General features: G+C 46.2%; 2 protein-coding genes across 3 annotated transcripts in view; one reads left to right on the forward strand and one right to left on the reverse strand.

Moving 5' to 3' along the window:
- Positions 1-7806, forward strand: part of FAM122B (family with sequence similarity 122B) — a 39250-nt gene extending 31444 nt beyond the window's left edge. For both annotated transcript variants that reach the window (XM_033137537.1, XM_033137538.1), the window contains exon 11: positions 7730-7806. The gene's annotated coding sequence lies outside the window, so the exon portion shown is untranslated. The remainder of the gene's footprint in view (positions 1-7729) is intronic.
- Positions 1-13096, reverse strand: part of MOSPD1 (motile sperm domain containing 1) — a 28699-nt gene that overhangs the window by 839 nt on the left and 14764 nt on the right. The window contains exon 5 of the mRNA XM_033137539.1: positions 733-894. Coding sequence (XP_032993430.1) covers positions 733-894 — 162 coding nt within the window. The remainder of the gene's footprint in view (positions 1-732; positions 895-13096) is intronic.

Below are 13096 nucleotides of genomic sequence, written 5' to 3' on the forward strand. Positions count from 1 at the left end.
TCTATCAAAAATGACTGATTTGGTTCTACTCTTAGAAATACATTGACAGATAATGATGAAATGATGGTGAGGTTTCATAAATGAACTGTTTCCATTTGGACAGCTTTGATTGGAAGGAGAAACAGAATCATTTCCTTCATAACAATTTATTTAACTAAAACAATAGCATTATAGCATATGGATCCATGTTTGTTAACTGATGGGGTTAAACTTTTTTTAAAAACAACAACTTAAGACTGAGTTTCAGCACAGTGAAAAACTTAAAACAAATCCTTATTTCCTGATGAATAGCCTTTGGACCAGGCTTCCTCAGCCTCGGCCCGCCAACTGTTTTTGGCCTACAACTCCCATGATCCCTAGCTAGCAGGACTAGTGGTCAGGGATGATGGCAATTGTAGTCTTAAAACATATGGAGGGCCAAGGTTGAGGAAGCCTGCTTTGGACTATAATGTAACCTAAACAGAAAACTATAGAAAGATTCTTCCTCCAAAAGCATTTTATTTCCAAAATCCGATTTAAATCAAAAAAATCCGATTTAAATCAAAATCTGATTTTCAAAAACTTTCTTTTTTAAAAAATGATCTTCATCCTCCCTGGTGGCAATTTGTTGACATGGGCCTCACGCAGTGACTCGATTATAGGTTTTGTGGTTTTTTCACATTTCTTTACACATTTTCATTTTTCTGCCCGGCCCCAAATCCCATAACGAAATGATGACAAAAAGATCCGCACCTAATACGTAAGCCGCTACTAACTTTTGATTCACACTTAAGTGGAGGTAGAGAGGCACGAGGGAACCCCCTTCTCCCAGTGTGGGAAGCATGAGAGCCGCAATGCACACAATTCCGAGGAACATGGTGAGCAAACTTGGCCCCGATGAGGAAATTCTGTTTTCTGGAAAAAGGAAAAGGCATTTGACACTATGGAAAGGGGCAGAATTTATTTCCTTTCCTCCCCCCCCCTTTATTGAATTTAGTAAATAACAAAACATTTTTTTAATCTTTATTATATTGCTAAGTAAGTACATCAAAACAAAACCATATATAAAGAAAGAAAATGTAAAGAAGAAAAAGAAGAAATGCAAAGAAAAGTAGACAGTAAAAGAATAAAGGAAAGTATATTTCAATACAATAAACACTATTTTACAAAATCATAATAATAGACTTCTACCACTCTCACCACACATCCTTTCACCTTTCATATTTTATCTGTATTTCAGTATTATTTTCATCTTAGTATATATGTGTGTGTGTGTGCGTGTATATGTATGTATATTTCCCCTTTTCCATTCACCAGGTCATTCTAGACACAGCCAGATTTTTACATTTGAACCTTGTCTTTTTAAATCAGGGGTGTCAAACTCAAATTCATCGGGGGCCGCATCAGCAGTTTGGTCACCCTCAAAGGGCCGGTTGTATCTGTAGGACTATGTGTCCACTCTTTATTATCAGCTGTCAACTTTCGGATTTGAAAATAAGGGATCAGCAGCCTCACCTATGACAGTCACATGGCAGTGGTGGGCGGAGCCAGAAGCAAAAGTGGGCGGAGCAGCTAGAACGTGGCATCCAGGCATGATAGAAATATAACAATATTAATACGAATAATACTTTGCCGTGCCCTCCCAACGCCTTCTCGCTCCAGCACCCGCTGTTCCGAAGTGGGAAGAAACTGAGAAGGGGGCACCAGCGCCAGAAGCAATGGGTTTTTTTGGGGGGGGGGGCGTTTGGGACCTCCAGCTTGCCAGGGCCTTTCCTCGCCTTCTCCTCCTCCCAGGCAGAGCAGGTGGCGATTTGCAGCCGATCCCAAAGGAGGAGCCGGGCAGGGTGTGAGCTAGCGGGACCCCACGACGCCCGGCCCCAGCCATGCGAATTGGGGATGGGGTGGGGGGGGTGGTTTGGAAGGCGTGTCGGGTCCGCGCGGGGAAGGGAGCGATCCTCCAAGCCTCGCCAACTTTACAGCTCCTCTTCCTCCAGAATAAATGGGGGGGCGTTTAATTCGCGGGGGCACCTCGGAGGGAATGAGCGTGTGCGCCCACTCACAGTGGGAGGGGGGTAGAGGAAGAAGGTGGTGTGTGCCCCCCCGTCCCATTGTTCTTGGCCACCTTCCCCAGAACGCAGCGGCTTCTCCTTGGCACAGTTTTGGGGGGCTCAACAGCTCCCCGTCCCTCAAACAGAACCCGACCCCCCCTCCCACTTTGGGACATGCCCGAGCACCGCTGCCCACCCCTCCCCGTCCGGTTGCCTCTCTGGTCCGGATCTGCTGCACTCTCCATGGCGCAAAGAAAGCAAACCCGGAAAGTTGCAGGAGCAGATCTCTGGCTCAGGATCGGGATAGCAGGGGGTCGGTGGGGGGCACATCTTCCTTTCTTGAGACCCGACCCCAAAAAAGAAAGCTTACCCCCCCAATAAAACCAAGTTGCACAGAGCAGAACCGGTGCGCCCTGGACCTCGCTGCCTAGTGACAGTCGCGCAGTGGCAGGCAGGCAGGCAAGCAGTCCCTCCGGCGAGCAGAGGAGGGCGAAGCAGGCCAGCCCGCCCGCCAGGCGAGAGGCGTGCCCGGCCCCTGGAAGTGCTGCCGGTTCCGGCGCAGCAGCCAGCCGGGGAGGAGAGAGAGAGAGAGCTTGGCCAGGCTGCCAACGGAGCGCTCCCCCCAGCGTCTTCTCACTCGCTCTGCTGGCTCTCCTGCTCTGCTGGCAGCCAAGGGAAGCGGCCGAGGGAACCTGGGAATATACAGGTTTTTGACGCATCCGGGACAGCAGCGGGAAACGCGTTAAAAAACGCGGGAATCCTGGCCAATACGGGACACTTGACACCACTGGCGGCTCCCCCACAGTTTCCCCGCCGCTACTTGTAAAATCCACAAGCCCTAAAAGCCTCCTCGAGCTCCCTGCTCCGAGGTGACTGCTCCCTCCACCCGCTAACAAGCACCTCAAGTGCTTTTGAGCGCCGGCTAATCCCACTCCGAAGCCAAGCCGGATGGATCGAGGCTGCCACCTTTGGCGCGCTCTGAAATCTCGGGAGTGTCGCGGCTGCTGTCTGCTAGAGCAGCGCCACGAGGCTGGAGGAGGTGGGGGGTGCGGAGAAAAGGAGCAGGTGGGGGAGTAAGGAAGCGGCTGGGAATCCGGCCAAGCGCCACCTGCTGCGCGTCTCCGGGCCCGGCTTCGCTACGCGGGCCACATGAGGAGGTCTGGCGGGCCAGATTAGGCCCCCGGGCCTTGTGTTTGACACCTGTGTTCTAAATAGTCATTCAAGCAATTCCATTCCTCCTGGACTGCATTCATTGGCTTTCATCTTATTATATCCGTCCATTTGGCCAGTTCCAAATATTCACATAATTTACATAACCATTCCTCTTTGGTCGGTACCTGGTTCCCCTTCCACTACTTAGCCACCAGAATTCTCGCCGCTGATGTCGCGTATAGAAAAAAATGAGTTTTTTCTTTTGGAGTATCACTGTTCAGTACAGCGGACGCTTGGGTTGTGAACGTGATCTGTGTAGGAGGCATGTTCGCAACCCGCAGCGCTGCGTCTGCACATGCATGGGTTGCGATTTGGTGCTTTGGCGCATGCGCTGAAACCCGGAAGTAACCCATTCTGGTACTTCCAGGTTCGGCACATGCATAACCTGAAAACTCGCAACCCAAGGTATGACTATATTCCCAAAAGATATTTTTCTGGTTTTTTACTATGTGAAGTTCTAAGTAACTTTTTTATTTCTTCATGGATCATGTCCCAGAACTTTCTGATCTCTGGACATGTCCACCACATATGGTAGAAGGTTCCAATCTGCTTTGTGCATCTCCAACACTTACCAAGCGATTTGTTCATTTTAGCCAATTTCTCTGGCGCATTTTCAGGTAATTTTCTCTTATTAAATAACATGCTGTAAAATTTATATTTTTTTGTCCACAGTTTTTATGAATGGTATAACACAGGCATGTCCAACAGGTAGATCTGAAAGAATCTGAAGGCAGCCCTGTTTAGGGAAGTTTTTAATATTTAGTACAGTATTGTTTTTAACACTCGATGGGCTGGGGAAACTCAGCCAGATCAGTGGTGTATAAATAAAGTATTATTATTATTTAGTGCTGTATTGTTTTTAACACTCGATGGGCTGGGGAAACTCAGCCAGATCGGCAGCGTATAAATAAATTATTGTCGTCGTCGTCACTGGCTCCCCCCAAAGAGGCTCAAGAACTTTGGCTCCCCTAAAAAAAGCTCAACAACTGAACCCCTAAAAAACGGGGGTAGATCACTGCTAGTTGTTAACTCTGTGAGTAGATCAGTCTCTTGGGAGTTGACCACCCTAACAAAAAGTACAAATGAGATCCACTTCATTCCTAAACATTTCATTTCACCAAACATTCTCGCTTTTATTGACACTGGGCTTCCCATCAAATGCACCTGGCCAGAATGGCTAGGACTTCAGGGGTCGGCAACCTTTTTCAGCAGGGGGTCGGTCCACTATGCCTTGGAGCTTGTGAGGGCCGGACTAGATTTTTTTTTGGGGGGGGGGAATATGAACAAATTCCTATGCCCCTCAAATCACCCAGAGATGCATTTTAAATAAAAACACATTCTACTCATGTAAAAACACGCTGATTCCCGGACCGACCGACCGCTGGATTGAGAGGGTGATTGGGCTGCATCTGGCCCCCAGGCCTTAGTTTGCCTACCCATGACATATAGGAATAATTTTCTCCTATCTTGTGGTACCTCCTTTCCAACTATGCCCAGCAACAGGTAGGTAGCCGTGTTGGTCTGCCATAGTCAAAAATAAAAATAAAAAATCCTTCCAGTAGCACCTTAGAGACCAACTAAGTTTGTTCTTGGTATGAGCTTTCGCAGAAGTGTGCATGCACATGGAAGGATTTTTTTAATTTTTTATTTTGTTATGCTCAGCAAGAATGTCTTGGGTCCCCCCCCCCAGTAGATATTCTGAGCATCTTTTTTAATTCTTCATGGATGCAGCTCCATTTAAAAAAATAAATAAATTATTTTTTGCATCCCCAGGTACTGTATATGATTTCCAGTTCTTTGCAAGGAGTATTTCGGCTGCTGTGATTGCATATGGCAGGGGTCAGCAAACTTTTTCAGCAGGGGGCTGGTCTGCTGTCCCTCAGATCTTGTGGGGGGCCAGAGTATATTTTTTTTGGGGGGGGGGATGAACAAATTCCTATGATCCACAAATAACCTAGGGATGCATTTTAAATAAAAGCACATGTTCTACTCATGTCAAAACACCAGGCAGGCCCTACACATCACCCAGAGGTGCATTTTAAATCAAAGGACACATTCCACTTTTGTCAAAACACGCTGATTCGTGGTCTGTCCGTGGGCCAGATTGAGGAGGTGATTGGGCCAGATCCGGCCCCCGGGCTGTAGTTTGCCTCCCCATGGGCTAGGTTTGACCTCCAATGGGGGAAAGCAGTGTTCCTCTGAATACCAGTTGCCAAAAACCGCCAGTGGGGAGAGGGATGCTCAAGTCTGGCTCTTGAGCTTCCCATTAGGCGCAGGGGCTGACATTTTTTTTTTGTTTTTTTTTGCCACGGGCCGGTCCACCGTCCCTGGGAACTTGGGGCAGGTTGGAGAAGCGGCACAGGAGGGAGAGCTGGAAGAAGGGGGGCAAGTAGTCCTACCCCCCAGCCCCAGGGCTTACCTTCCCAGGGGCTGCCGCCACCGCCGCTTCTCGTGGGTAGGCAGAGTGAGTTCGTCCGCTCTGCTCTCTAGCCCACAGGAGCACCAGGGCAGCAGGGGGAAGATGAGCAGCGCAAAAGGGCTGGCTCCATAGAGGGGCTGCTGAAAATGATGCTCAGCCAATTCAGCACAGCCCCCTTCCTCCTCTGTGCAGGGCGGGGAGAGTCCAGGAGGAGGGACGGATTTAAATCACTAGTCAGCAAGACTTGATTTAAATCATATATACAGTGAGGGGGGGGAGTATTTGATCCCCTTCTAAATTTGCCCATTTGCCCTCTGACAAAGAAATGACCAGTCCATAATTTTAATGGTAGGTTTATTGTAGCTGTGAGAGACAGAATAACAACAGGATAACCCCCGGAAACCCAGAAGACAAAAGTCAGAGATTGGTGTGCATTATAATCGGTGAAATAAGTATTTGATCCTGTCAACCAGCCAGATGTCAGGCTACCTGGTATCTTCACTGTATGTAACGAGCTGAGATTAGAAGCACCTGCTGCAAGGAAGAGGTCTTACCTGTAATCCCAGCTCGTTACAGTACCTGTACAAAAGACACCTGTCGACAGAAGCAATAAGTCCAGCAAATACCAAAGTAGCCACCATGACCAAAACCAAAGAGCTGTCCAAGGATGATGATGATGATAATAATAATAATAATAATAATAATAATAATAATAATAATAATAATATACCCCACCCATCTGGCTGGGTTTCCCCAGCCACTCTGGGCGGCTTCCAACAGAACATTAAAATGCAATAATCTATTAAACATTAAAAGCCTCCCTAAACAGGGCTGCCTTCAGATGTCTTCTAAAGGTCTGGTAGTTGTTTTTTTCTTTGACATCTGGTGGGAGGGCATTCCACAGGGCGGGTGACACTACCGAGAAGGCCCTCTGCCTGGTTCCCTGTAACTGTCAGGGACAAGATTGTAGACCTGCACAAGGCTGGACTGGGCTACAAGACTATTGCCAATAATCTCAGGGCAGCTGGGACCATAGTCACCATGAAAACAGTTGGTAACACACTGCGCCGTGAAGGACAGATCTTTCAGAGCCCGCAAGGTCCCCTTGCTCAAGACAGCACACATAGGCCCGTCTGCAGTTTGCACATCTGAATGACCCAGAGGAGAACTGGGTGAAAGTGTTGTGGTCAACAAAATTGAGCTCTTTGGCATCAACTCAACTCGCCATGTTTGGAGGAGGAATGCTGCCTACGACCCCAAGAACACCATCCCCACAGTCAAACATGGAGGGGGGCATATTATGCTTTGGGGGTGTTTTTCTGCTAAGGGGACAGGACACCTTCACCGCATCGAAGGGACGATGGACGGGACCATGTATCGTCAAATCTTGGGTGAGCACCTCCTTCCCTCAGCCAGGGCATTGAAAATGGGTCGAGGATAGGTATTCCAGCATGACCATGACCCAAAACACACGGCCAAGGCAACAAAGGAGTGGCTCAAGAAGAAGCACATTAAGGTCCTAGAGCAGCCTATCCAGTCTCCGGACCTTAATCCCATCGAAAATCTGTGGAGGGAGCTGAAGATTCGAGTAGCTACACATCAGCCTCAAAATCTTACTGACTTGGAGAGGATCTGCAAAGAGGAGTGGGACAAAATACCTCCTGAGATGTGTGCAAACCTGGTGGCCACCTACAAGAAACGTCTGACTTCTGTAATTGCCAACAAGGGTTTTGCCACCAAGTATTAAGTCATCTTTTGCAAAGGGATCAAATACTTATTTCACTCATTATAATGCACATCAGTCTCTGACTTTTGTCTTCTGGATTTCTGGGGGTTTTCCTGTTGTTATTCTGTCTCTCATAGCTACAATAAACCTACCACTAAAATTATAGACTGGTCATTTCTTTATCAGAGGGCAAACGGGCAAATTTAGAAGGGGATCAAATACTCCCCCCTTACTATATATTACAGCAAGATTCAACATTGCTGGCATCCTCTTCATATTGACAAGCAGAAAGCAGAGGAAGGTTTCCTTTTTCTCGAATCATAAAATCCTTTTTTTTTCTTACAGAAAGGTTCAACCTTGCTGGCATCCTCTTCATATTGACAAGCAGAGGAAGGTTAAGCTTGTAAGGTGACTTGATGTTACACCGTAATCGTACTATCAAAGAAGTAATTGCAGCGATAAATGATACACAATGGGAATGAGAACTTAAAGGACTCTCAAGGTGACAAGTGCTGGTGGAGGGGAGTCAAACTGGTGTGCTCCTCCATCCTTTCCTTCTTTCTGACCCTTTCTGTTTACAGTCTTTGGTTTTGGGGGGTGAAGTGTGTGTACCTTTTTGTTTGTTTGTTTGTTTCTCTGTTTGTAAATATGCTCAAATAAAACATTAAAAAGTCAAATGGGTGTGGTCCTCCATCCTTTTCTTTCTTTCTGACCCTTTCCCTTTACTCTATTTGGTTTTTGGAGTTAAGTGCAGGCTTCCTCAACCTCGGCCCTCCAGATGTTTTGAGACTACAGTTCCCATCATCCGTGACCACTGATCCTGCTAGCTAGGGATCATGGGAGTTGTAGGCCAAAAACATCTGGAGGGCCGAGGTTGAGGAAGACTGCTTTAAAGGTGAAAACCAGCACCTGAAACCTGACCCTGTGCTCCACCGAGAGCCAAGTGCGGCTGGCATAGCCCTGGGTGGACATGGTCCCATAGCGGGGACCCCGTGAGGAGCCTCGCTGCAGTGTTCTGCGCTTGCCAGGGTTTCTGGGTTGTCTTCGGGGGCAGCCCCGTGTAGAGTGAGTTACAACAATTGAGCCGGGGGGTGACCCTCACATGGATCGCAATGACGAGGTCAGGACGAGGGAGGTAAGGGATCAGCTGCTTAGCACGGCGGAGGTGGGAAAATGTCGCCTTTGCTGTAGCTGCAACCTGCGCTTCCATATTGTCTGGTTGTAAATATGCTTAAATAAATAAGAAATGAGAAAAGACAACTGGAACTGATTTATGTGTGCAACAACAGTGGCAAGATTCTACTAGCACCAGCTCGGAAGATGGAAGAAAGCCCAACGAAAGGATAACGGCAAGAGAATTTGCAAAATGAGCAGATAAATTGCATGAGAGGGACAACAAAGACTTTAAAAGAGAATGGGAGCCATTTACGATATATATGAAGAGACAACATGAAGAGCTGGACTCATTGGCAGGGTTTGAGTAAACATTCACAAATGTATATAACAGGCATGTCCAACAGGTCGATCACGATCTACCCGTCGATCGCCAGGATGTTACTGGTCGATCGCCAGTAGATCGTGGGTTCCTTAGCCTAAAGGGGGAAAAAAGCTCTGCCCTTAAAAGAAGCTCAATGACTCTTGTCTTTCTCCCCCTCCCAAAATCACAATAACAATGGGCAATTGCAGGGAGAGCTCCTTCCCTCTTGCCGACACACAGCTGGTCCCGGTGGGGGGAGGAGGGGGCGTGGTCTAACCCCTTCCCAGATATCTGGCGTGGCTTCAGCAGCTGCATGTCTCCTTCTCAGTGCAGTTGCCCTCCTGGGGAGAGAAGGCTAGTAGACTTTCTTTTTAAAAGCAGACACCAGGGAGAGAGAGAGAGAGAGAGGCTGTTTCCCCTGCCACACAATCTTTAGGGTGGGATTTGTTCCTGCCTCTTCCATTGCCCCCCAACCTGGCCGTGGTGTGAAGAGAAGCCCTCTTTTCTTCCTTTCTCTTCCTCTCCTCCCCCCCCCCAGTCGTTTTCACCCACCTTAGACTCTGTGACCTATTAACGCCTAATCCCAGTTGATGGCCCTGGTCCCTAAAACTGACTCCTGCCCCTCCCCCCTCGCCCCCACCCTCCATGGCTCTATGATCTCTGGAAGGGAAGACGAGCTTTCTCTGTGCTGCTGTTTTGATCCACAGCAATCTTTTTGTGAGTGACTTTACCCCCTTGTCCATTGCCTTTAAACCCCCCCCCCCCCGCTGCCTTTTTTAACCCCTAAGAAAAGTGTTTGGATGATTTTTCAAATCTAAATTAAAACTAAACAAAGTCTACCTAACTGGTAGTAAACAAACACATAGTTCGGTGTGCTTGTGTGTTGATGTACTTTCTATTGCTGGATTGATGACTGGAGTATAAATACAGGTAGGTAGCAGTGTTGGTCTGCCATAGTCAAAACAAAATAAAATAAAAAATTCCTTCCAGTAGCACCTTAGAGACCAACTAAGTTTGTTCTTGGTATGAGCTTTTGTGTGCATGCACACTTCTTCAGATACACTGAAACAGAAGTCAACAGACCCTTATAGTATGCTACTGGAAGGATTTTTTTTTTTTGTTTTATTTTGTTTTGGAGTATAAATAAGCAGTGATGTTTTCCTGTGCTTTTCAAACAACTCACTTCTTTGCATTTCAGAATACATCTTGTCACTTAATGGTTAACACTTGCTTGCATGCAAGTAATTAAAGTAAATTATAAGCTATTTAGTCATAAAGTGTTAGTGTTCTGATATGCTGCTGCATGGAAGAAGTGTGAGTTGCTATGTCTCCTTGCTTTCAGATTCTTATAAAGTAGTTGAGAAGTAAAGGAATATATGAAGAGATGCCAACTTATGTGACCAACATCTGTGCATACTGCACCTGTGAAACTTATATTATGGTTCCTAGCAATTTCACTGCTTGAGTTCTCAAATTGTCAAAACCTCATAGGAAAAGCCTGTGTGAATAAATTGGCCCATAAAATCTATGTGTAAGATTGGTTTAATTATCCTAACAGGAGTTATAATTTTTTTACTGTTTAATATTTTGTTTTGAGGTGGAATGTGCTGCTGTTTGTGAGACCAAAAGTGGGTAGGGGCCTGCTTTAAATAAGAGTTACCTTAAAAGGCTAACAAATTTAGTATGGTGTAAGCCAGTGGTGTCCAAACTTTTTTCAAAGAGGGCCAGATTTGATGAAGTGAAGGGCCGTGAGGGCTGACCAAAGGGCCGACCAAAGTTGTTAATCTTTTCTAGGGTTGAAGTTGTTGAGGTTTTTAAAGGATTTTACCCCAGGAAATAAACTGCCACAGGGGCCGGATTAAACCAACTGGTGGGCCGAATTAGGTCCCCGAAATGGACTTTGGACATGCCTGGCTGAAATTTCAATTCAGTGGAGCCGAATAAATAAATAAATAAATAAAACCTGCCCTCCAGTAGTTTCAAGCACTACTACAGGCTCCACATAATATCTGTACTGTATTGTTTACTGTGACAGCACCTGCACTTTGGAACTCCCTGCCTATTGCAGCAAAGCACGTGCCTTTGCTAGACTCTTTTCGGGCACCTGCTAAAAGCATTCTTCCTTAGGCAAGCATACCTAGATGCTTAGGAAGTTGAAGTAATCTTAATCTTAATATTTTTAAATCAATTATTTCAGAAGATCTAGTCCCTAAAAAAAGCTCAACAACTAAAAATGAACCGAACACCTAAAAAACGGGGCATTCCTCATCCCCAAAAAAGGTCAACAACTTTGAGCTGATCCCCAAAAAACGGGGGTAGATCACTGCCAGATTTTAATTCTGAAAGTAGATCACAGTCTCTTGGGAGTTGGCCACCCCTGGTATATAACAAAGGTAGGAAAACTATGGCCCAGGGTCCAGATGCACCCCCATCACCTTCTCAGTCCGGCCTGCGGATGGTTTTGACACAAGTAGAATGTGTCCCTTTGATTTGTGGGGCATAGGAATTTGTTCTCCCCCCCCCAAAAAAAAAAATATAGTCCGGCCCCCCACAAGGTCTGAGGGATAGTGGACAGGCCTGTGTAACGAATCAGACTTAATTTAAGGGATTTTCAGAAACCCACGGTGTTTTATGAGTTAATGGGCACCCCAGTTTGAGTGGCAGGTATCTCATGGGAGGCGGGACATTCCGCTCTTTAAAAGGAGGGAGCAGCCGTTAGAGAGGGAGAGTGGTGACTGGAAGGAGGAGGGTGTGGGGCCAGGATAGTGGTGGGTAGGTTAGAACAGTGTTTTTCAACCACTGTTCCGTGGCACACTAGTGTGCCGCGAGATGTTGCCTGGTGTGCCGTGGGAAAAATTGAAAAATTCAAGAGAATTACTTTATATATAGTCAATATAGGCACAGAGTTAATTTTTTTTAACATTTTCTAATGGTGGTGTGCCTCGTGATTTTTTTCATGAAACAAGTGTGCCTTTGCCCAAAAAAGGTTGAAAAACACTGGGTTAGAATAGGTTGACGATGTGTATGTGATGCTGAAAGAAAGAGCTTACACTGTTATAAATGATTGCATTACTGAAACCGTTATGTTCTGGAAGGAATAAAGACTTGTTATTGTTGCGCTAAGAAAATATCGTCATTTATTTGGTCCAGTGAGTTACGTATGCTCATGAGGTGGTGAACTCAGGGAAAGGACAAAACTGACCTGCAGGGTGATAGTTTGTGTCTTGGAGTTTCACTCAGGAGGGGCTAGTGGGCGGAAACCTTGGTAATGCCACAGAGTTGCTAAGAGGGCTTAGCTAATTGATACAGTGGGGGATAGAGAGAGAGAGAGAGAGAGAGAGAGAGAGAGAGAGAGAGAGAGAGACCCTGAACTGTAGGCAAAGAGGAGTTTAACCCCTGAAGTCCAGAGCAAAGGATATAACCGGCCACAGCAGCTGGACAAGAAAACTCCCGTTACTAAGAGATTCCCAGATTATAAATAAAAGGGGATTGATATCACAGACGGACCTCAGAGGGACAGGTGGGGTGGATTGAAATTTGACCCAGAACACCTGATTAGAAATCCACTTAGTAACAAAGGGAGAGTGTGAAGGGGAGGTTCGTCGCAGCAATTTTTTTGCCAGCCCCTGCCATAGGTAGGCAAACTACGGCTCGGGGGCTGGATCCTTCTGACGGTTTTTACAGGAGTAGAATGTGCCCTTTTATTTAAAATGCATCTCTGGCCCCCTGCTAAAAAAGTTTGTTGGCCCATGGTTGTTAATAATAATAATAATAGATACAAATGTATTAGGAATTCATTGGGGAAATAAGACGCAGGATGAATAAATTGAAAGTAAAGTATGAGGGAAGTCCGGGGGAGGGGGCAGGAAAAAATGGAAAGTTGTTAGAGCAGGGGTAGGTAAGGCCTGTGGGCCAGATGCAGCCCAATTGCCTTCTCATTCCGGCCTGCGGACAGTCTGGGAATCAGCATGTTTCTATATGAGTAGAATGTGTGCTTTTATTTAAAATGAATCTCTGGGTTGTTTGTGAGGCATAGGAATTCCCCACCCAAAAAAAAATCTATTTCAGCCCCCCACAAGGTCTGAGGGACAGTGGATTGGCCCCCTGCTGGAAAAGGTTGCTGACTCCTGTGTTAGAGAGATATTTCATAAAGGATGTATATATTGAAAAAGCAATAAAAACTATTTTAAAAGAAGTAAATATGCTTAAATAAAACATTTTTTAAAAGAAAAAGA

This window comes from Lacerta agilis, chromosome Z (assembly GCF_009819535.1).
Source record: "Lacerta agilis isolate rLacAgi1 chromosome Z, rLacAgi1.pri, whole genome shotgun sequence".
NCBI classification, from domain to species: domain Eukaryota; kingdom Metazoa; phylum Chordata; class Lepidosauria; order Squamata; family Lacertidae; genus Lacerta; species Lacerta agilis.